This window comes from Podarcis cretensis (assembly GCF_951804945.1).
Source record: "Podarcis cretensis genome assembly, chromosome: 2".
In the NCBI taxonomy this organism is placed as follows: domain Eukaryota; kingdom Metazoa; phylum Chordata; class Lepidosauria; order Squamata; family Lacertidae; genus Podarcis; species Podarcis cretensis.
In genome coordinates, this window is record NC_137171.1 from 83,782,692 (window position 1) to 83,805,470 (window position 22,779).

Consider the following 22,779-nt stretch of genomic DNA (forward strand, 5'->3'; position numbering starts at 1 on the left):
CTGCCATATTCACTGATGCAACACAAGGGGTTATTGCATAGAACAGAAAAGCAAGAAACCTCTGAAGAAGAAGAAATATTTATACGGTATTCCTTTTGAAAGCAGAGATCTTGGAACATTCTTAATCGTGTGTGTGTGTGTGTGTGTGTGTGTGTGTGTAGGGAGTGAGAGAGATCTAGTGGTCCCGTTTTTTGGTTTACTGCTCATTTTCATTTTGTATTCCAGTTACATCATAAAAATTTACAACCAATGCATCGCAAATACTGGAATTCAATTATCCATTTGGTTTTATTACTAACCAGTCTCACATGCTTTCGTTGGCTGGTAGAAAATGCGATCAGACAGGCAATGAAATCCACAATCAATCACCCCGGTGTTGCGAGGGCATGTAAGGCTTTCATATGCTTGCTTTTAAGTACTGCTGATTCCATCAAATAAATCAGGGGGGACTATTTTGTGCATGATAGAATTTAAGAATTTTTTTGCCACTATTCCCGAAGTAGTATTCTCAACTGGAAATGGATAAGATGGTCCTTATTTCCAAGTTCATCTCCATTTACAGCAGAAAAGACCAACGACGATTTAAAAGCAGGCATTTCTTTTATCACTGTGAAGCTCACTCCTATGAATGCTTACTCTGCAGTAAATCCCACTGGTTTCAAAGAAACTTTGCTGTACAGTGGTACCTCGGGTTACATACGCTTCAGGTTACAGACTCCGCTAACCCAGAAATAGTGCTTCAGGTTAAGAACTTTGCTTCAGGATAAAAACAGAAATTGTGCACCCACGGCACGGCGGCAGCAGGAGGCCCCATTAGCTAAAGTGGTGTATCAGGTTAAGAACAGTTTCAGGTTAAGAACGGACCTCCAGAACGAATTAAGTACTTAACCCGAGGTAGCACTGTACACTTATTCTCTGAGATGTTCATGTGCCATCTGGTTGATTTCTTAATCTACTGGCATTACAACTTTGGTTGAATGTAGTGGGGCGGAAAGAGCTTTTGCACATTAAGCTTTCTTCTCAAAATTGAGCTTGCCTAATAAACTGGTCTCTTGTATCCCTCTGTACACTAACATGGGAGTAAGAGCTATAGTACTTAGTGGCAAATCCCAGTGGATAGCAAAGCTGTTCCTCTGTTAAAGCAAAATACTGACTAACAAACACATTGCGGTTGTAAATTTCATTTAAATGTATGCATATTTAGATTTCACATAGCCATTTCGCTTCAGTACCAAAAGCCTAGCTAATATTTCTGTTAAATATTCTCAGAACAGTAGACATCAATGATACAATATTAGGTAACTATGAAAGAATAAGAGACAGTTGTTTTTTACTAAGCAAGATAATAATTGATTATTTATTTTGCAGCCAGGGAAACAGTTTGTTTACAATTGTACCAAACTGTTGCCAAGACCTTTGTGAAAAAATCCACTTAATGGTTTAACATTCTAGTAGCAGTTAGAAACAGCATATTGCTATTTATCTATATCACACTGCTCAGTCACAAGAGGGCAAAATTTCACAATTCACATTCAATAGTGCCATCTAGTGAAAATATATAGTTGTAGCCACACATATTTGTATCCATACAATTAATATAATCTATGCTGCATGCATAGTTATTTACTCTTAGATCAATTTAACCTTTGTCTCTAAAAAGTAATAAAGCCAACAAAGTGACCACAAAGAAGATAAATCTTAATGGGTTGAGCTGCTTGGTCAAACCACAATTGGGAATATATTCTGCAGTGGAAAGCCACTGTTCTGTGATTATTAGCTACGTGAATGTTTTCTAAAGACTTCTACTCGTCAGTGTTTCTTAACTATAAGAATCCAAAGGAATAGTAGCAACTTCTTTGAAGGTTTTTGATGAGGAAATATCTGTTTGGTCAAAAAATAATCATTAAACTGCCAAAACATTAAATTTTGCCCATGTATACACAGTAGGGCTTAGGGTGTGTTTCAGACACCCTACAATATGGTGTTTGTCAGGGAAGCATTTAGCTCCTTCTTCTGATAGTTATAATTAAGGCAGGGTTCTATTAACCCTGAAAACAGGACAGTCTTTAGGAAACAGTCACACAGTTAATAGCCTCAGACCAGTAATGGTAATGGCACAGTTTGACATGCATACCACAATCCTAAACAAACTTAAAGGTAAAGGTAAAGGATCCCTGACAGTTAAGTCCAGTCGCAGACGACTCTAGGGTTGCGACGCTCATCTCATTTTACAGTCCGAGGGAGCTGGCGTTTGTCCGCAGTTTTTCTGGGTCATGTGGCCAGCATGACTAAACCGCTTCTGGCGAAACCAGAGCAGCGCACGGAAATGCCATTTACCTTCCTGCCAGAGCAGTACCTATTTATCTACTTGCACTTTTTGGTATGCTTTCGAACTGCTAGGTTGGCAGGAGCTGGGATTGAGCAACCGGAGATCACCCCACCGTGGGAAGGCAGTAATTCCCACTGAACTCAGACTATACACTTCTGAGCAAGCATGCTTATGGGTTTACTGTTAAGCATGCAAAGCTGATCTAAGTTACTATGTTTGAAAGTTGTATATAAAGAGTGTTTACAAAATGCATTTTCATATTACGACAGGCTCTTCTCTTGCCTTCCTTAGCCACAAATATGCAGCAATATCCCCAAGCTCTGAAATGCAGTATCCCTATTCAGAATATCCCCTTGGTAGGCAGTCAAACAGCAACAGAACTTCTCAGTAGTTAGCACGCACCTGATTTGGATTTTTGACATCACCACTGCATTTTGATAAATGAGATTAAATAAACAGCTTTGGCTTTGCTAATTTCACAGAGCCGAGAACCTTCAGATTGTTCTTCTATAGTACATTAGTAAATTTCAACATGAAAATCAGCAGGAGCTAATTCACCCCAAACCCCAGACAACAACAAAGAGAACTGAAGTGGATAAAGAAGATGTTGTGTGTGCTAGTGGTCATCATTATATAGTTCCTTAATGCCTCATTAGTCCTTCAAACCCAGCCAACAAGCTAGTGAACCTGAAATAATGGTATATAATCCACTTCAATCCTTTTGGCTATGTTGGACTTAGAGGGTTAAAAACAAGTTATGGTGACCATATTAAGGGAAGAGTGGAAAGGTTTAACTAAAAATGGGAAGTCAATTACCAACAGAAATCATTTCTAGAATCAAAGGACACGCATACCAAAAATGTTCAAACACCTCCAAGTAAGTTAAGCACAAGAGAAATTCTGTGCCTCACCTATGATAACTTTCAAATGCAATTTCATCATTCATTAATTGAGGGAGAGCAGTGATGTGGTGGTGGGAACGCAGGAGAAATGTTCAGCACTGCACTTGTTTCCATAGATAACCTAGCACAATGGCAGGCTTTATTAGGTGTTTTTTAGCTGGCTGTCAGTGTTGAAACAATTGCCTCAAAAGACTCAGGAATAAAAAGGACACGTTTAGCCATCTGTGAAATAAATTATACATAAGTATCCCACTATTTTTATTTTAAACATCTATAGGTGTTTTCTCATGTTAAACCTCAAGATAAAATAACATTTAAAAAACAAAGCAATAAAATACATAGCCCCTCTCCAAAAAAGTAGTATTTACTGACATTGAGAAGTCATCCAAGGCAGCTCTTCCTGACAGATACAGGTTTTACAGACACCAGACAACTAAATTCAGGCCTTAGTATGATTATCATTCCACAGCCTAAGGAAATTCCAACCCCAATCAGTTCCAGACAACATGGTAGATATCCAGGAATGATGGCAGCTGTAGTCCAGCAACATCTGCAGGGACATAGGTTCCTCCTCTCTGGGTATCATTTTAACAATTCCACTTCTGGAAACTGATGTGTTCACCTCCCACAGGAACAGCCCATGTTCTTCTAGTTACTTTATGTTGTCTGTTATGCCCTCTGGAAATCCCAGGCGAAACAGCCCCTTCCTGAGTCCAATAGTTTCTCCCCAAGACCAAATAATCTGTTTGGCTTCAGCTTCAACCTGTTTGCGCCCATCCATTAAAAGGAGAAATGTAATTATTCAGAGGATGTAATGTGGTGGCTTAAGGATAAGAGATGAAGAATTCCCTCTTTCAAATCTCAACTCAGCCATGGGGTGGTCAGACCACAATATCTTGGCCTCAATACATTCGCAATATGGGAGAAGCAATTTGGTCCTACAACAAATTGGGCCTTTCAAAATAAGTAGTGGGCTGATGTGATAGCACCATATGTGATAGCACCATAAAATGCTATATAAATGCAAAATGTAATTATTAATACTTGCTCTTATTATGAGTCAAGAATGTAGTGAGCAAGGGCTCAATTCCCATTTCTTGAACTCTAGTGTACTAAAACTTTCTGAAACCAGCATGTAATTAATAGCATATTAATAATATAACCCTCTGAATGTCTACTTAGAAGAAATTCCCACTGAGTTTCAATAAGATTTCCTTTCAGGTAAATCTGAAGAGATTTAGCCCCTTAATCTGATTCTGATTATCTTTTAGGCTGATACTGCAGCACAAATGAAAAAAAATTAAATAGCTATTACAGGCTGAGATTGATATTTTTTCCCTTTGCATGTAACTATAATTTATCCTCTCTGCCTCTCTCTCTTTCCACATTGATATTTTGTAAAAGCCACACTTGTTCATAATCCAGAATTTGGGATGAAGGCATCCTCATCATTCAAATTTGCATCATAACTGATTCATAAGTCATACAAAAACACATGTAAACCAGACAATCCGCAACACAAAGTGGCGTGCAGGTACATTAAAACAAATGTTGAGCACAAGCAAAGGCAGAGTTAAATGCTTTAAATCCCTATTGATTCTAATGCTTAATTTGCCTGGATTGTGCCCACTATCTGTTGGGGGGGGGGGGTTGTTTTGCTTTTTTTTGTTCATGGAACTGGAAGGATATGGGGAACTGCAAGGAACAACTGAAGGTAAAGGCTATCAGTGGCCACACTGACTATGCTCTGGCTCCACCATCAGAAGCAAAGTGCTTCTGAATACTATTGCTGGAGGAAAGAATGATGTTGTGCCAGTTCCTGCTTACAGAGTGGCTGGGTGGGGTATAAATAAATTATTATTATTATTATTATTATTATTATTATTATTATTATTATTATTATTGGCTTCCCATAGGCACGTGGTTGATCACTATGGGAACAGGATGTCAGACTAGATGTTCCAGCAGGCTTTTCTTACATTCTTACCTTCATGTCATCACTTGCTAAAGTTGCAATTTTTCACATTCATTATATGAAACGATGCAACCTTTACAAGAACATGATTAGGAATAGTGTAAGCAGGCCGACTGAAGGTGCCACCTGAAGCAGCTAATTTGGGATTGACGTGAAAAGGTAGTAAATTGTTACTTCGTTATTAGTGAGAGTAACTTATTGTTTATTTCAAGGCAGGTCAGGGAAGAAGCACTCGTGGCATTTTGTCGCCTCGTTTGCCCAAATAACTTGACCAGCCTTGAGTCCTACAGACCTTTACTTCGAACAGCTTCAGGCAGCAACATGTCTTGGGCCAGCCTTGAAGGTAACTGCTGTTCTCTTTAACTACAGCTGGGTCAAACCTCCCCTTAACTCTTTTCTCTAGGGTGCTTGCCAAGATTACAAAAACTTCCTCCACTGTCACTTTAAAATATCAGATTTTAATAGACACGCAGAATTTTAACAAAAAATAATAATTGCCTTACAGAGAATATATTTAATAGGATGCTATTTACAGCAAATATACCTTCTTTTAAAAAAAAACTTGCATACAGATTTGTGGGGAAGGGAGAGAGAGAGAGAGAGAGAGAGAGAGAGAGAGAGAGAATTCTTCTACCACTGATTAGTTTAATACTTTGAGCCTGTCCAAAAGAAAAGGAAAAAAAAGAGACACTAATGAACCTAATAAAGAGGTTGGACTTAGAGTGGCTGTTAATCTGTATAACTAACTTCTCAAGAGGGGTGGGGGAAGCAATGCTTGGTGTCGATAAAACATTTCCTTAGTAAATTACTACTGGCTCCAGTGAAAGGCATTTACAGTAAACACAAATTGTCTGCAGAGCATCTGTTCTGTGGAAGAAGGAACTTTGCTCCATTAATAACTTCTAAAAACCATGCAATAAACAATTTACGCCAGCAGCTTAAGCTCTATTATCAACCTTCATCATTTAAGCTGACCATTTTCAAAGGACGATAGAAGGCAAAGTTTTCCAAATTTTAAGAATATTTTTATTTACTTAGATAGACAGACAGATACACAAATGCATGCATGAACATACTAACACATACCACTGTCCACCTTTTACTTTTTCATATGAGGCCTGGATTAAAAATTGCATATAACTGTGACATCAGATTCTGATTTTAGTAAGAATGTATTAAATATGTAAAAAAAAAAAGTATATACAGAGACAGTGTGTGAGAGCATATGTATATATAAAGTACTTGGTGGAATTTTAACATCAGACTTTACTAGAGATTTAGTGGGACTTTGCCGAAGGCAAGATTTTAATAGCAATAATAAAAAATACTTAATGGTACTTAGGGCAAAGCATGTGTGGTCACTATGTTTAAGAAAGAGTAATACCAAACATCTGTGCTAGATTTCCACATGATAAAAAAAAAAATCGCCAGATTCACTCAGGTTCTCTGAGACTCATGGACAATTAAAAAAACAAAACAAAAAAAACCCAGAAGAGAGATGTGATAACCGTGTTTTAGAAATAGAAGTCAGTCATCCTAGGTTTTGTCATCGGAAAATCCTGTGGTTTGTGTTTAAATCGTTTCAAGTGCTGGGTTTGGATGTGGGAAGCCCAGGCTGAGATCCCCTTAGCTACGAAGCTTACTAGGTGGGCTAGAGAAAGGCTTTAGCAAACCGTCCAACCTACCTCACAGAGTTGTTGTGAGATGAGGAAATCATTCTGAGCTCCCTGAAGGATGAGAGAAATGTAACCAACAAAATAATCCGAATTGTTTTTTGTTTTTTTTTTACTCACCCAGGGAGCTTTTTCTCCTTAGCTGTTCTTATTCCCTGCACTTTTTTGTATCACAGTTCTCTAGCCTTATGTTTTGTTCACCTGCAAGCCAGCTCTTTTTTTAAACATTTGTATACCAGTGACTGTGCACATTCTGTGAATAATAATGGACCTGAATCTAACTGTAGTGAGTCATTACTAAATCCCACTGAAACTACTGGGTCATGTTAGTCATGAAATTGTGGTGGTGGTGGTGGTTGTTATTAAACACACAGAGAGAGTATGCTATGACAGTAGAGTTATTTATTTTGTGGCTTTTATCGATTCACATACACATTCCATGAAAATGAAACGGCAAGAATGATTCTCCCACTGGCCACCACTGGGGAGGACATATTTGGATCTATGCAAAATATGGATCCTTCATGAGGGTCATGATCCAGACATTCAAACGTGCTCATAAAAGAACTGATAGTTGAACAGGCAGGGTTCTTCTTTTTTTAACAGCAGCTCATCCACTTCCAGCACCAAACTTTTAACCCCTTCCACAGGCCCCACCCCCACCCCCAAAAAATATGGTTTAAAAACGACTTGCAATGCAGTTTGTGTAGGAAGGAAAGCTGCTATTCCAACAAGCTATGATAGCATTTATTTTGGATAATAGCATATTTCAGTAGCTGCAACTTACTTCAGCAAGCCATGACCATCTGAGGAGCCGTCCAAATGATAAGATTGTGGGAAACAGCAATGTCTTCATTTTGAAAAGAGTGTAACTGAAGTAAGAATATGCAATGCGATTTATTCACATGAAAGGCAACGGAAATTCAAGAAATTGAGTGCTTCGTCATTCAGTCTGCTTTCTTCTCTGGGGCAACATACACATCACGAAATGCAAATGTACACATTTCTTTGGCATCATCCAAATGCTCACGATACCAGTGTTTTTGATTCTTCTGTCTGCTCACTTTAACACAGTTCTAAAAGGAGACTATGGGTGGCATTCAACTAAGGTTTACACAGATTAGGCCCACTGAAATGAACAGACATCTAATTTGGGTGCAATGTTTTAAATGGGTCTACTCTTGAGTAAGACATAATTGAAAATCACCCTACACCAAAACCACTGGGGTAAAATTTAGAACACTTTCCAAAACTAATATTTGCTTGCAATATTTTGTATCCAGCATTTTGGTCCCAGGACAACTAACAACCTGGCTCCCATGATGTATTGTAGAAAGACAGTGCTGAAATGTTAAAGACAGCCCTAAAAACCTTTAAAACTACATCAGGTGAGTTCAGATCAGAACAGTTCATGGTTCACCAGATCCCTCCTCCATTCCTACATCCAACATAGCACACAGACTTCGGTACTAGGGTTAGGAACCACATGCAATGGAAATGAGCATTAGGTACAAAAGCCCTTCTCCAATCCCAGTGTGGTTGATGGACTTGAACATGTCAAAAGCTTCTTTTAACATTGCACCAAGCTGACTTGCAGAATCAGAGCTTTCTAAAAAGGGTTCTGGGTGCAGCTCTGCCTCCAGCTGCTTTGCATGTGCTTCAGTGGCTTGGAGTCAGCATCTTCACGCTGGCAATAGGCGGCATTTGAGCAAAAAATTACAACACAGGGACAAAAAGAATCCCCACCATTCCAACCTGAATTAACCATAAACCAGCAACAAAACTACGACATTAGGCGACATTAAAAAGTGTTAGCATTGTTAGAATTTTATTAACCAGCCCTTGTTTTAACTTGGCTTCTATAGAATTGAATATCAATGCCAAAGAAAAACAACCTATTTAGTACATCATGCAACAAGGAGGGCTTGTGAAAAGGGACTATCTGAAAGAAATGACAAGCAAAGAGGGAAAACAACTTGCTGCTTCACATTTTAATTTCAAATGATGACACCAAAAATGCCTAACTGAGTGCTCTTAGAAATGAACATGCTTTGCTTACCTCTCTAAGATGGATGTTCTCCTTCTCTTTCTGGTCTAAAATCACCTCTAAATGATTAACCTGAGATTCAGCCTCAGCCATCCTTCGCGTCCGTTCGTTGTCATCGTCCATCCCTTTGGACGGCAACCCTTTGCTCTGCAACATTTCTAAGAGCTTTTTGATGGATTCATCTCTGGCGTTCAGGGTCTGTTTCTGGGTTTCAATTCTCAGCTCCATTTCTTCCAAGGTTTTCCTCAAGAGAAACAGCTCTTTTGCCTGCCTGTCATGCTCAGCTTGAAGCCTCCGAAAGTTCTCCTCCGTAAGCTCAATGGTGAAATGCTCAGCACCGCGGTTTCCACTTTCTTGTTGAAGGAGATGGTTAAGGTCTCTCTGGGTCCGAAGCTCATCTTGGAGTGCCTGAATAGTTAGCTGAAGGTGCTGCAAGGTAAAAGGAATATCCGAGTGAGGATTTATTCAACGGATCTACAAAATGCAATGCCACAATCATTAATAAAACTAGTGGTGAAAATCTAGCGGTGTGCAAGTGATGTTATTTTGCAATGGACCTCCTTGACTGCTGTTAGAAATCATGAAAAGATGGATGCAAACACACAAAAACAGTGCCAGTTACAGGTACCAGTAATAGTGAAGAACGAATCCTAAGACAAGGAAGTGAAAAAAGGCAGTAAGTAAAGGATGTAGATGTCAAAGAGTGACACTTCCGCTAGCAAACACTGCATCTGCTGAGCCTGAATATTCAGTTTTCAGGGTTTTCTTAGACATAAAGTCTGCTTCTTCGTACAGTGCAACTGTGTAAGTTATTAGTGCTAATCACTTGGTATGAAAACAAAGGAATTAAAATGTTAAATGACACTGCTAATGAAAACTATGATCCAGTTAGTTTAGGAAGTCAGATTACTGTTATCTATAGCAAGCATATAAAACATCACACATTAAGCAATATTGCACTTTCCAAACAAATTGACTGCAAAGAGTGAACAAACCTTTGTTCTCCTGGCATCCAAAAACTGAACAGCATGGGAAATGAAAAAAAAAAAATGAAGCAAAATCAACATAAAGTTTAGGTGCAAGCAAAGGAGATTCAACAGAAAAGACTAAATTTAACATAAAGTACAATGAACAGAAAAGAAAACAACACTTTATACACAATTTTACAGTATTTGCACACACACGGAGACATACACACACACACATATTTCAAGCAGTCAAAACTATACTTAGAGGTAAGACAAGAAGAACTTGGTCTGGATCCAAAAACATGACCAAATGAAACAAAAAATTACCTTCTAGCACTGTCCTGCAAATGTCCAGGCAAGTGTTAATTGAAAAGTTCAAACCCTGGTCAACTTGTATTAGCAGTTCTTGTTAAGTAAGAGATTGTGCAAGGGTAATGACATGTATGAATTTAATTTCACCTTTTCATGCATCATTCTAGTACAAGATGCAGAACAGCCCTTCCATCTGTAAACATCTGTACCTAGAAACGCATCTTTGGATCCAAACCATGGTTCATAAATTGTATACAATAAGTCCTCAAAAAAGAATTACAAGATGGTACATCCTCTTGGGACTGTACCACCTCGAAATACATGTGGTGATTGAGTGTTCCTCAATATTTTCTGTTCACACAGACAGCTAGAAAGTCAAAAGAAAGAATTCCAGCTTAGCCTTTTCTCTGGCATACAGGGAAATTTCAATATTGTCACCCACCTGCATCCTGGCGGGTGCTCTACCATGTCTTATTTTTGACCATTAAGCAACGTTTTATAAAGCATCCATTTATATTTCACTTCCTTTTAGTCATCAATAGTAGGGTTTTTTCCCATATAGCATGCTCTTAACCAGTGATTCCCAATTAGTGGTCTGTGGAGCCCAGGGGGATCCGCATAATGGGTTAAAGACTAGGGTGTCCGTGGCACTATCCACATAACAATAACTACCATAGAAATCTCAAAATTTTAAAACATAGGGGGTCCATAGCTTGGCTTTGGAAAAATAGGGACCTGTAGTACTTAGCTAACTGGGAACCACTGCTCTTAACTATTCTTTTATTGCTGCTGGGTGTGTTAAGTCACTGTCCTAACCCCCTAGCACTGCACCTGGAACTTGACATATACACAGGCTCCACCCACCCACCGACATATGCTCACACAGCTGTGTCAATTAAAATGTTTGAAAGGTGCCTAGGAAATATATTGTTCACAGTACAGACCAGGATATGGACCTGTAAGCTCCTGTGCATTCACAGGACTTCAAATATGTGGTGGCTGGAGGCAGAGCACACAGGGACTATCCAACCTCTCTCCCCCTCCCGGTTCATCTGTATCTATGGTCATCAAGGGACATCTCTACTCCCTTCAGAACCCACTTTCTATGAAGTATAATATGAAGAAGCAGTCAAAAACAGAAGGCATGTTTGAGTGTGGTCTGCTTCCACTGCTTCACTCACTTCTTTATAGGACATCTACATAACATTGTCACTGAATAAGAGTCTTCGATATATTTTTTATCATGTCTCAGAAAATCCAGAAGAGATGGGGATGGCCCTCTCCACAGATGGGGATGGTCCTTGGTGCTCCTCTTTGATCTTGCTCAGGGGGTTCTGACTCGCGCAGTGATTTGTGAGGGGCTGAGCCCTATCACCATATCTGTTTGGAGGGGAAAGGCTATGTTTCATCTTTAAAAAACGCACAGTAACCTTACAGTGTACAAGGGAAACAGTAATTAAGAGAGACACCCTGAACTGCCTACAGCTTAGACAGAGTCAGGGGGAGGCGACCTGATGTAACATTGCAAGAGTGTGGAGAAATTTGCAGAGCCTTTATCCAGACACAGAAGAAATGCAAATCAGGATTTATATTATTTTTTTGCCATGGAAAAGCTTGGAAAGCAGGGAGCCTATCACTACTTTGCAGGCTCCGCCACAACCCAGTGCTGCTGTAAGCCAGCAGCTCCCCCCCCCCCTTCAACAGCTCTAGAAAACTCAGGACCAATCACCACACTGTCCTTCTCCAGCCTCCAGAGCAAGCAAGGGAGGCTCCTGGTATGGCTCTGGATAAGGCAAAGTTCCTTATATCCCCTTTACATACCTAGGCCAAATGCTATATAACATATTTTTAAATAACTATTCCCATTTCCCATTCTTCAACAAGTTTATCTGCTTAAACCCAATTACTTCGATAAACGCATCTTCCTAGATCAAAGATCAGGTACCTGCACCCCTCCAAATACTGGATTACAAATCCCACCATCTCTGCACCCTGGTTGTGCTGGCAGGGGCTGATGGCAGGGGCTGAGCAAGGGGGTGTGGTAAGTGTGGTTCGCCCCAGGTGTCACCACTGAGGGGAGTGACAAAATGCCGGGCGACACTCACCGTGGGGCCTGCAGCACATGGAGGCTTGGGCGTGCGCAGGCTCCGCATCCGCCCACTGCCTCCCCCCCAGCTGTAGCATGGCTGAGTGGGAGGAGGCAGGCAGACTCCTCAGAGGCCCTGAGCTGTGTCCCAGCCCTATGGGCGGCGCGCCCCACCCCTGGGTGCAACACCCCAGGAGCTCAAGGGGAAAATACTGACCACACAACTATCTCACACCCACTGTGGGGCTGAGATGCACTGGGGTGGGGCTGAGATGCACTGGAGTGGGGCTGAGATGCACACCTTAAATGAAAGGCTGTGTCTCATGAAGTGTGGAAAGTCAACTGCAATTCCTCTCGCAGCTCACGATGGAACAGCAACAAATGAGCAATTCTAGGAGCTGCCCGTCTGGCAGCATCCTGTGACATATAGGTAGTTCATAGCCATTTTGGTCTATTAGATTAACACAACACGATGTACCAAAGCTCAAAATATGGCCTACCAAGCAAGAAAGAAACAACTGAACAAATAATGGGCAGAAATAGGCAAACCTTTTCTGAGTTCAGAAGAGGGTGAAATTGCAGCTAAAGGCACTCCAAAGAAAGTGGACGTCAGCTTTAATTCAAACATGGCAGCTAATGCACTTGATTTAGCTTTCGTGCAGAGGCAGATGAGACTGCTTCTATGCTACCAAGTGATTAACCGTCAGTCATATTTATTTACAACTCCAACATTTCAGCAATGAAAATAGGAACAGTCGGGTGAATTTCTAACGTGTCCCTTACATGCCGATCTGGTTGGGTTTTAATCCTTAACTATGATTTAGGGATATGCCTTAGGCTCAAGCGCAGCTGCAAGGAGATTAGACACTTTTGCTTCACTCTAAGAAACAGGCACAAACTGTCAAAGTTGCCTTGCGACTCTTTAAAATGAAAGTCCTCCCTCTTCTACTGGTGGGCATTGCCTTGGGCTCACGTAGGGACTTTGAAAAATTGGAATCTATCCAAACCCAATTCCTCAGGGCCATACTCAGGATCCCCCCCTCTGTGGCAGGTGCGATCATGAGATTGGAAACCGGTTGTCAAGCCTTTAGGTATGTGGCCCTGAAAGCGAAGTTATGGCTATGGCTTAAGCTCTGTTTCAGACCGGTGGGTTTGGCCCCCTTGATTCTGAGGGATAACTTTAAATCTCCATGGGAAGGGGAGATAGTGGAGGAAGTGCAGAAGTGCGGGTTGTCCTCCCTTTATATAGAGTCCATGACGTATAGCCACGCAAAGGCGGTGATCGCCCAAAGATTAAGGGATATTGCCAGACAGGAGGACATAGCCCGTATGAAACCTGGGTTGTTTCTGGGGGAGCAGATGTACCGAGCTGCTCCAGCTCGCTACCTGGCGGATATCCACTACGTGGAATACCGCAGACTATTTACCGCGGCTAGGCTGAATGTTCTTGACTCGGCGGTTCTGAAGGGAAGATATGGAGGAGTCTCATATGACCAGAGATTATGCCATTGTGCGTTGGGTGAGGTAGAATCCACAGAGTACATTTTACTGAGCTGTCCCTTCTACAACGATTTAAGACAGTATCTTATAACCCCATACTTACCCCAGCTTAGTCCCCGACAAAGAGGAAAGCAGACAGCATATCTGCTAAATAAGTCTTCTGGGAAAACAACTTTGTCAGTGGCTAAATCCCTTTTCCTGGCACTCAAGTGTCGGAAACGTATAACTGAATGCCTTGATGCGGGTTATCTGTGAGAGGTTTAGTACTGTGGCCCTACCTTATTTATGTACCCCTATGATGTTGGTTAAAGCCTCAGCGCCTAGGGCTTGCCAATCGAAAGGTCGGCGGTTCGAATCCCTGTGGCGGGGTGCGCTCCCGCTGCTCGGTCCCAGCGCCTGCCAACCTAGCAGTTCGAAAGCACCTCCGGGTGCAAGTAGATAAATAGGGACCGCTTACCAGCGGGAAGGTAAACGGCGTTTCCGTGTGCGGCTCTGGCTCGCCAGAGCAGCGATGTCATGCTGGCCACGTGACCCGGAAGTGTCTCCGGACAGCGCTGGCCCCTGGCCTCTTAAGTGAGATGGGCGCACAACCCCAGAGTCTGTCAAGACTGGCCCGTACGGGCAGGGGTACCTTTACCTTTACCTTTATGATGTTTTAGTTTATAATTCTGTATTGTGTTTTATTTCTGACTATCGGTCGAATAAAGGAAATTGATTGATTGACACTTTTGCTTCTTAACCATGGTTTATCGTCGGGTCCAAATCTGAAACCATGGTTAAGGGCATTGGCGTTGGATCCCATTTCGCTGCTTGAGGCAAAATGGCAAATGCCATCCTGCCCCGCTGCCACTGTCAGCAGAGAAGCAGTGCCAGCATCAGGTGAAATCTCGCGCATGCATGTGAATTTACATGTAAGTAAACTAGATTCAAGGCAGGTCTCTCAAGAGATTCAACACCTAGAAACCTGGACCAAAGTTGACAACTTCAAAAATGGGCCTAGTGCTCATGACAACAAGCTCATGCACTTTTCAAAATGCTGAATTCCAAAAGGCAAAATTTGGACGATTTTTACATGAAGCAAATTTCCAAAGGGGGAAGAAGGGGCCCATCTGCACAGAGAGATACTTTGCACTGCCTGTCAGTAAAGGTTTCGTCACAAAAAACCACAGGTGGATGACAGATTTGCAGTGTAATCCTCAAAGGGGATGCAGGTGGCGCTGTGGGTTAAAGCCTCAGCGCCTAGGGCTTGCCGATCGAAAGGTCGGCGGTTCGAATCCCTGCGGCGGGGTGCGCTCCCGCTGCTCGGTCCCAGCGCCTGCCAACCTAGCAGTTCGAAAGCACCTCCGGGTGCAAGTAGATAAATAGGGACCGCTTACCAGCGGGAAGGTAAACGGCATTTCCGTGTGCGGCTCTGGCTCTGGCCAGAGCAGCGATGTCACGCTGGCCACGTGACCCGGAAGTGTCTCCGGACAGCGCTGGCCCCTGGCCTCTTAAGTGAGATGGGCGCACAACCCCAGAGTCTGTCAAGACTGGCCCGTACGGGCAGGGGTACCTTTACCTTTACCTTTACCTCAAAGGAAGTGCCTTACTTCTTCTCACAGGGATTAGTGGTAGCCATTCACTACTATGAAAACATTTAAAGGGTGTATGCCAGAGGTCTCCAAAGGCCCGAGGGACTCATTTATCCGGCCCACGGCGACCCCCGCCACCCGCTGCTATCGCCCACTCTTACCGGCGCTGCCCTGCGCGGCTGCCCACTTCCGGGTTGGAGGAGCACCGGAAATAGCTTGTGCGCATGTACAAGCGTTATTTCCGGTGCACATCCAAGTCGGAGGAGGCCCATGCACATGCGCACAAGCTATTTCCGGTGCTCCTCCGACCTGGAAGTACACCGGAAATAGCATGTGCGCATGCATATGGGCACGCACTCTCCCGCCCTCTGGCCCGCCGCAGAATCGGCGCTGGAGACACCGGCCCGAGGCACGGTAAGTTTGCTGATCCCTGGTGTATGCAGAGGTACAACTGGAGTGGAGCAACCATTGCATTTGTGTTTTCTCTCTGCACTTCTCACATATAAAAAGTGGCACAGCTTGAAGATGCTGCCAATTTTTCATATGACGAGGCACACTCTTATTACTTCTTAGGGTTGGAATGGCTTGAAACACTTGATCTAATAGTAATTATGATAAATGTAGTAGCATTCAATTATTCTCTATCTTAGGCAATTCAAATTTTGTGAGGAGGGTGGGATAGAGGGACTCAAATTCAGTTATAGTAAGTATTGGAAAAATAATTGTTTACTTTTTCTTCTACAAAAGGTAAAGAGGAAGTGGAAAAAAATAGTACAGATAATAGGAGTTAGCGTGCAGTCACAACAATGTTGGGTTTCTATGAATTATCTGACTTAAAATATCACCTAGACTTCAATCACTTTCAGAGATTTTGATGCAATGAAATTAGTACACATAAACTGATTTATTTATATATACTCAAATGTATGCCCAATGGAGTTCAGTGGAACAAACTCCTAAGTAAATATGCATATTTTCACACTCTTACACCATTTAGTGTGAAATTCTATATACCTTTTCCTGAGAATAAGCTGAATGCAGTGAAACCTACTTCTGGGTCTACACACATAGAATTAAATAGTAATTTTATCCTATGGGACAATTCCCCAGCCCCAAGGCTGCAGTTGTAATCATACCTACTCAGGAGTAAATTCCACTCCAATTCCACTTACTTCCCAATGTGTTCAAGGGCTGATTTGACCTCTACATACTACATAGTCCTAAATATGTGACGTGAGACCAGAAGGTAATTTGGTTTGTACACAGGTCCGATGAAGCAGTGTATCTAGATCTGCAGGCAGACGCACAGATAAATTGGAATATATGCTGGAATATAAACATCCTAGAGATAGATATAATTTAAATAAATTAAATAAAGACGAATAATGTACTAATTAGAAAAGTTAAGATCAAAGATCCTAAACTGTTTACCTGACCATTTTACTAAATAAAACAAATCTGAAGCTGTTCCTTCAAAAACAGAGTTACTCACATTTTTCACTGCATCACCAATTCTCTAGTTGTGCATACTGAATAAACCAATATCCTTTCTCCAAAGAGCCATTCTGTTTGGATTCCAAAAAGCCCAAGTTCCCACAATTCCCTCATGTGTCTTCAGAAAAACAGAAAGCCAGCCTCAGCATTCCCATTTGAGTTTGGATTCCCAACTGTCTCTTGTCTACAAAAAGCTCTCAGAATCTGAATTGCAGAGTTCACTGCAAGCAGCTATTCTGAAGTCCCTGAACGGAATCCCTGGCATTTATTTATTTATTATCCCAGCAGCAGTTAGACCTTGAACAGAACATTAAGAAAGCTTAGATGCATTCAAACCCCTTTAAATAGCAAGCAAGGGTGGTGTGGGGGCGGGAGTAAACCCCAGGATAGGTTTACTAATGAACATTAAAGGACATGAATTTACATTACATTCTCCCTAGCTTTTCCTTGCCTGATAAAAAGCAAAACACAACACACTCCTTGGGATTATTCCTATTATTTACATAGTAATTTGAATCAAACTAGTTACTTTTTTAAAACAAAAAACAAAAACCCTGTTTGGATTCAGAGAAGCATGTGTAGACTCTGCTCATGTGATGGGATCAAAAAACTGGCAAGATTTGGCAGAGTTGCCTTGCCGATTCACACAACACACCTTTGGATCCAAGTCAGAAAATACTTTCATATGGAATAAACAGAACTTCATGTATTTATATCATTCTCAGGGAACAGGGAAAATCAGAAGCAACAGCAGTGCCCTTTGGTCTGCTACACAGGTCTGCTACTGTGAAGGAGGAGCTATCTCTCCAGGAACCTGGTGACAAGGGTCACTTTTTTGTTGTTAATAATGTGTGCTTTCCTGTCTGACTAAAGAGGCTTCTGCAGCAGCTATTTTCCGGAATTGCCACCATTCATTTATTCCACAGTTAACAGAGAATGATGGCATTGTCAATGCATTGTATTGCTGTCTTTTCTATGTTGTCATGGGACGCAGAATATGTTATCTGTTCAGAATTTTCAGACACAACAGGGCTCCTATGTGTTTAACAGATCCTTAGAAGGGAGGTTTCTGTTGTTGTTTCAGCTTCTCTCAACATTTTCTTATGGGGTAGGCCAACTTGTGCTTGCCAAAAATTCCTCTGCAGCCATCCAGAAAGAGGAGTGCTACCCTATATTCAGTGTAGTGTATGATAGGGAAGAGCTGTATGGATTTTTCATTTTGTGTTATTGATTCTGCAGGGATGGACCTCAGAAATTCTACATTCATGTAGCCTCTAAATAAAAAACATTTTCCGCAATGGAACTTAAGGGGGGCTCAGAAAAAGGAAAATGTGTTAGTAGTAGCCTGTGTGGTATATATAGTATACAAAATGCAAAACAATTCTACTGTTCTAAAGGACACTGGCCACATATAGGCACCTTACTGTAATGGGGGAGGGGGGGAGGGAGAAAACCAAAGTATATGGCCTGCTTAGCCTAACAATTAAGAGTGGGGAACAGCATAATAATATTCAGCTATATTAGCAGTTGCTAATCAACAAGATTTTGAATGAGAAAATCTGACATCATTCAGTACCTGACAGTCATATAATGAAGTGAGGAACCACTGCTTTTAAATTGCATTGACCTGCAATATGGAACCTTGTGCTGCAGAAACAGGCCACCATCCTGGTGTGACATGTTAGAACAGGGATAGCCCACGCTGGGCCCTCCAGATGTTTGTGAGCACAACTCCCATCAGCCCCAAACAGCACAGTCACCGCCACATGGAGAGCAATACATTAGCTACCCCAGTATTTTAATAAAAAATATGGTGCCTGTGGTGTTTGCCTCCTAGGTGGGTCATAAGAAAAGGGTTAAATGAGTGTGATGTGATTGGCCAGTGGAAACTGATAGGAGGAGTTAGAGTAAGAGTGGGTGTTGTTTGGAAGTTAGTTGAGAGTTGGTAATAAAGGACGCGGGTGGCACTGTGGTCTAAACCACTGAGCCTCTTGGGCTTGACGATCAGAAGACTGGCAGTTTGAATCTGCATGACAGGGTAAGCTCCTGTTGCTCTGTCCCAGCTTCTGCCAACCTAGCAGTTCGAAAGCATGCCAACACATGTAGATAAATAGGTGCCGTTGTGGTGGAAAGGTAAACGGCGTTTCCGTGCACTCCGGCACTCGTCACGGTCCTCTGTGCACCTGTAATGGTTTAGTCGTGTTGGCCACGTGACCCGGAAATCTGTCTGTGGACAAACGCCTGTTCCCTCGGCCTGAAAGCGAGATGAGCGCCACACCCCATTGTCACATTTGACTGCACTTAATTGTCCAGGGGTTCTTTCCTTCTCCTTTTTTTCCCCCCCCTTACAAAGTAATACTTTTTGGCACAATCACAAAAATAAAAACCGTATTGCAACCGTAATTTCATTTCTGACACAATCTCCAGAGTGGGAAATATAACACAAAAAGAGAATCTTAAAAACCCAGTCCTTCCTAACCACATTTAGTGGGAAATAATTCCGTGAGATTACCGTACTTTTAATCATCATGCTTAGGATGGTTGCTGAAAAATTTTTAGTGACAGGATCACCTGTAGACAGGCAGGCTGGAGAGGAGTGAGAAAAGATACCCCAGCTTTAATAACTATAATGGTATACAGAAACAAAGCAACCAGTTGGCAGCTGCAGTAAAAGAACTTAAGTAATTGTGATATATAATTAGTTTTTGCTCAAATCCTGTAAAAAGGGTATCTGTCACTATGCTCTGTCAGAGACGGTAAAAGAAAGATTTTTTTATTATTTATTTTAAAAAGAAAAAAAAGACAGAAGCTCTGATCACAACACCTTTTACGACACTCCAACAGAGAAAATGACCATCTGGAAAGGCTGTTTCATCCTGAGATAATAAAACAGACTAGATGACTAGGGAGAGCCGATCGTTAGAAAGACAGCATCTCAGATTTTGAAAAATCCATCAAGCAGAGGCTGAAACTCCACACCGCCATATAACACTGTAGTTTTTCGCAGTCAGATTCACTGTCGGTACCTAATTGTTGAGGGCTGAATAACGGATACATGGAATAAAGAATAGATGCAAGCCTCTCATTTGGCCTGAAGATGGCAACAAATACATGCTCTACTGAGCAAAAAGACCAATTGAAACATATGGTGGGATTCTCCGGTGATACAGATGGTGCAATCCCAGTACAAGTCAGCAGAATGTAAATGCATTTAGGTCCGTACAGTCTTGTGCCCCTATTGTTAAGCATTAGCAATTATGCTAGCAAACTTTTGCTTCAATTTCTGATACAGGAAGATAAGATTTAAAAAACAGCACGCGAACACAGCAATCCTGTGCACGTTTACTTAGTCCCATAAGCTCGGTGCAGCTTCCTGACAGTTATGTGCACATGGGATTGTAATAAAAGACCTAGTCTTACTTTTACTGTTCTTAGATTCTTTCCCGCAGGTGCTGCAGCTGAACGCCAGCTTGGTCAGACTAAGGACTACCCCCCCAAAAAAAAAACAAACCAACAACAACACCTGATTGTGGATCAAGAGGCTGATCTGGCCTGCATGGTGGAGATCTGGGTAGGTGAGCAGGGAAGAGTTGGTCTAAGCCAGACAGAAGCTTCCTGGGCTTTGGTAAGGAGGCACCAGGGGAACATTTAGGGGACTAGCCTAGTCACCCTAGTCCATGGACCAGATGCCACTGTCGAGGGCAGTATATAAGTTCAATAAATAATAAATAAAGTACCCAGTAGTAAGCTTTCACATATAAATGTGTGCGTTGTCCAGCTGATAAAGTGCTATCAATTTTTTGCTTTCTTTTGAAATTCCTCCATTCAAGATGCATGCTGTCGTAAACCAGTTTCCTGTTCTTTATCCATAAAACAGGAATGACAACAGTCTGTCTCTCAGGGTTCTTGTAAAAGTAAACAAAGACTGAACAGTTCGTTATTAAAGGGTCCATAGACACACACACACACACACACACACACACACCTTTTTAAAAATCTGCAGATGGTTGAGGTGCTTGTGTTTTGATTTTGATTTTAACTTGTGGGTATTTTTCACCTTTATCACTGCATAGTCAAAATACAATCAGCTGTAATATGGGACTAACTATACATGGTTGATGTAAGAATTCCTGAGATATGTCATGCTTTTTCAGCAGTTTGGAAAGGGATTATATAAATACCAAGGAGAGAGCAAAAGAACGGTGTTCAGATCTAATCTGTGATATTTGAAATGATGGGATACTTCAGCCAAAATCAAGCACCATAGAGTTCCATTGACTGCAGAAAGCCAGATATATGAGCACATCCTTCAGTTTTCTGTTGCATAAATATGATTTAAAATGCCTTATTTATTGCTGCATAGTCCCCACGCAAGTTTTCAAAATGTCCAGGTAACACTTTAAGGGAAAGCAATCATAATTCTAATTTCCTCTCCATCGATGGCAGCTATAGAAGCACAAGCAATAGTTTGCTTCTATATAATGCATGCATCCATGCCATTGTAGGTATTCGGCACATGCTAGGCAAATATACTCCTAGGCTCTTTTCTGATTCAGCTTCTGCAGTAGCTCCTATAAGCCCATAAACACAGAATGCCATTCAAGAGGAGACCCAATCCTTTCTCCAGCTCCTCACATCCCTGTGTTCCACTGCTGCCTGCCACCTAATAACTGTTCTTCCATCACACAATTGTGCCACAGGAGGAGGCTGTGTAAGTATAGTAGCAGACTCCACTGCTCTTTACCAGCAGAAAGGCTATGTTTAGGTCATGCTGTTGGCATGAGGCCACCAGCCGTGCCATCCTGCTCATACTCACTCTACCAGCTGGTGTGAAGAGCTGCTAGTATCACCACTGGACTAAGACCGATATATATTTTTAAAACCCACCAAGCTTCCTATCTGCATAACTGGCACAAAAAAGATAGGATATATCCTGCACAGGGGGAAATAATAAAAGCAGAGCTGAAGGATTATTTAATTCTTCCTCTGCCTTCAGGTCAGGAGACTTTCATCTGTATCCTCTCGCAACAGAAACATGCATTGTCCAATGCATGAGACAATGCAGATTTTAACGTTAATAATGGCATTTGACAGGACTGAAAGCTCAGGGTTTTGCTTTTGTTTTTGCTTTAATTATAAATCCCCAGCCTTCACTGTAAGCTGGCACAAGTCATTTTCAGTACTGGAACGTATGTACAGAAACTAGGTTTATAAATTATTTGTGACACTGCCAAAATTTCCTGGAGCGATGTAGAGCGTTTTCTTAAAGGCAGAGTCAGTGTGCTCTGAATTCCCTTGCCAGTAATGAAGAAAATGTTACAGATTGACTTTTACAGGTGCTTTTCACTCTCTGCTTCCCATTTCAGTTCAGAGAGTGTGAAAGAACAGCAGTTCTGGAAAAGCAGGTCACAGATACTTTTAAGTTATTGCAGCCCAGGGTTCCTTTTTTGCTCAATACTTTCTGAATGTTGGTGCACATCATCACAGCCCATAATCAGTCAAATATTTTTAATATCTCAAATTTGCTATTCTCAGGGATCCATAAATGTTGGCTTCACTGACTACCCAGTAATTATCTGTGGTCAGTACCAATTCCCATCACCCAACCCCACCCGCAAAGAGGTTGGACAATTACTCATTTGTGTGTAATAGGGAGAAGGTAAGGAGCAGCAGAAGTATCTCCTGCTAGTCAGAAAGGACTCCTGCTGCTTCTTATCTACTAAAAAAACTGCACTGGAAATGCAAATCCAGGATAAATAGCTGTGTGGTTCTGGATGTCCTGCTTCTGACCAGAAGGCAGGTGTACTCACCTTCCCTGAGCAGATTTGGAGATGTCTAGCCATTCTGATTCAGCACAATCCCAGGATTAAAATGGAATAACCATTATATGGTCCATGGTAACTATGATCAAGCTAACTTATT

At 41.7% G+C, this 22,779-nt stretch overlaps 1 protein-coding gene across 13 annotated transcripts in view; it reads right to left on the bottom strand.

The window, feature by feature from the left end:
* Positions 1-22,779, bottom strand: part of ERC2 (ELKS/RAB6-interacting/CAST family member 2) — a 530,269-nt gene that overhangs the window by 432,776 nt on the left and 74,714 nt on the right. For 8 of the 13 annotated variants that reach the window (XR_013835709.1, XR_013835710.1, XM_079964996.1 and 5 more), the window contains exons 3-4: positions 9,922-9,945; positions 8,939-9,355 (exon numbers count right to left, since the gene is read on the bottom strand). Coding sequence is in view for 11 of the 13 variants with exons in the window: in XM_079964996.1 (XP_079821122.1) it covers positions 8,939-9,355; positions 9,922-9,945 (441 nt within the window). In the remaining 2 variants the exon portion in view is untranslated. The remainder of the gene's footprint in view (positions 1-8,938; positions 9,356-9,921; positions 9,946-22,779) is intronic. The other 5 variants (XM_079964988.1, XM_079964987.1, XM_079964992.1 and 2 more) reach the window with 1 other exon arrangement.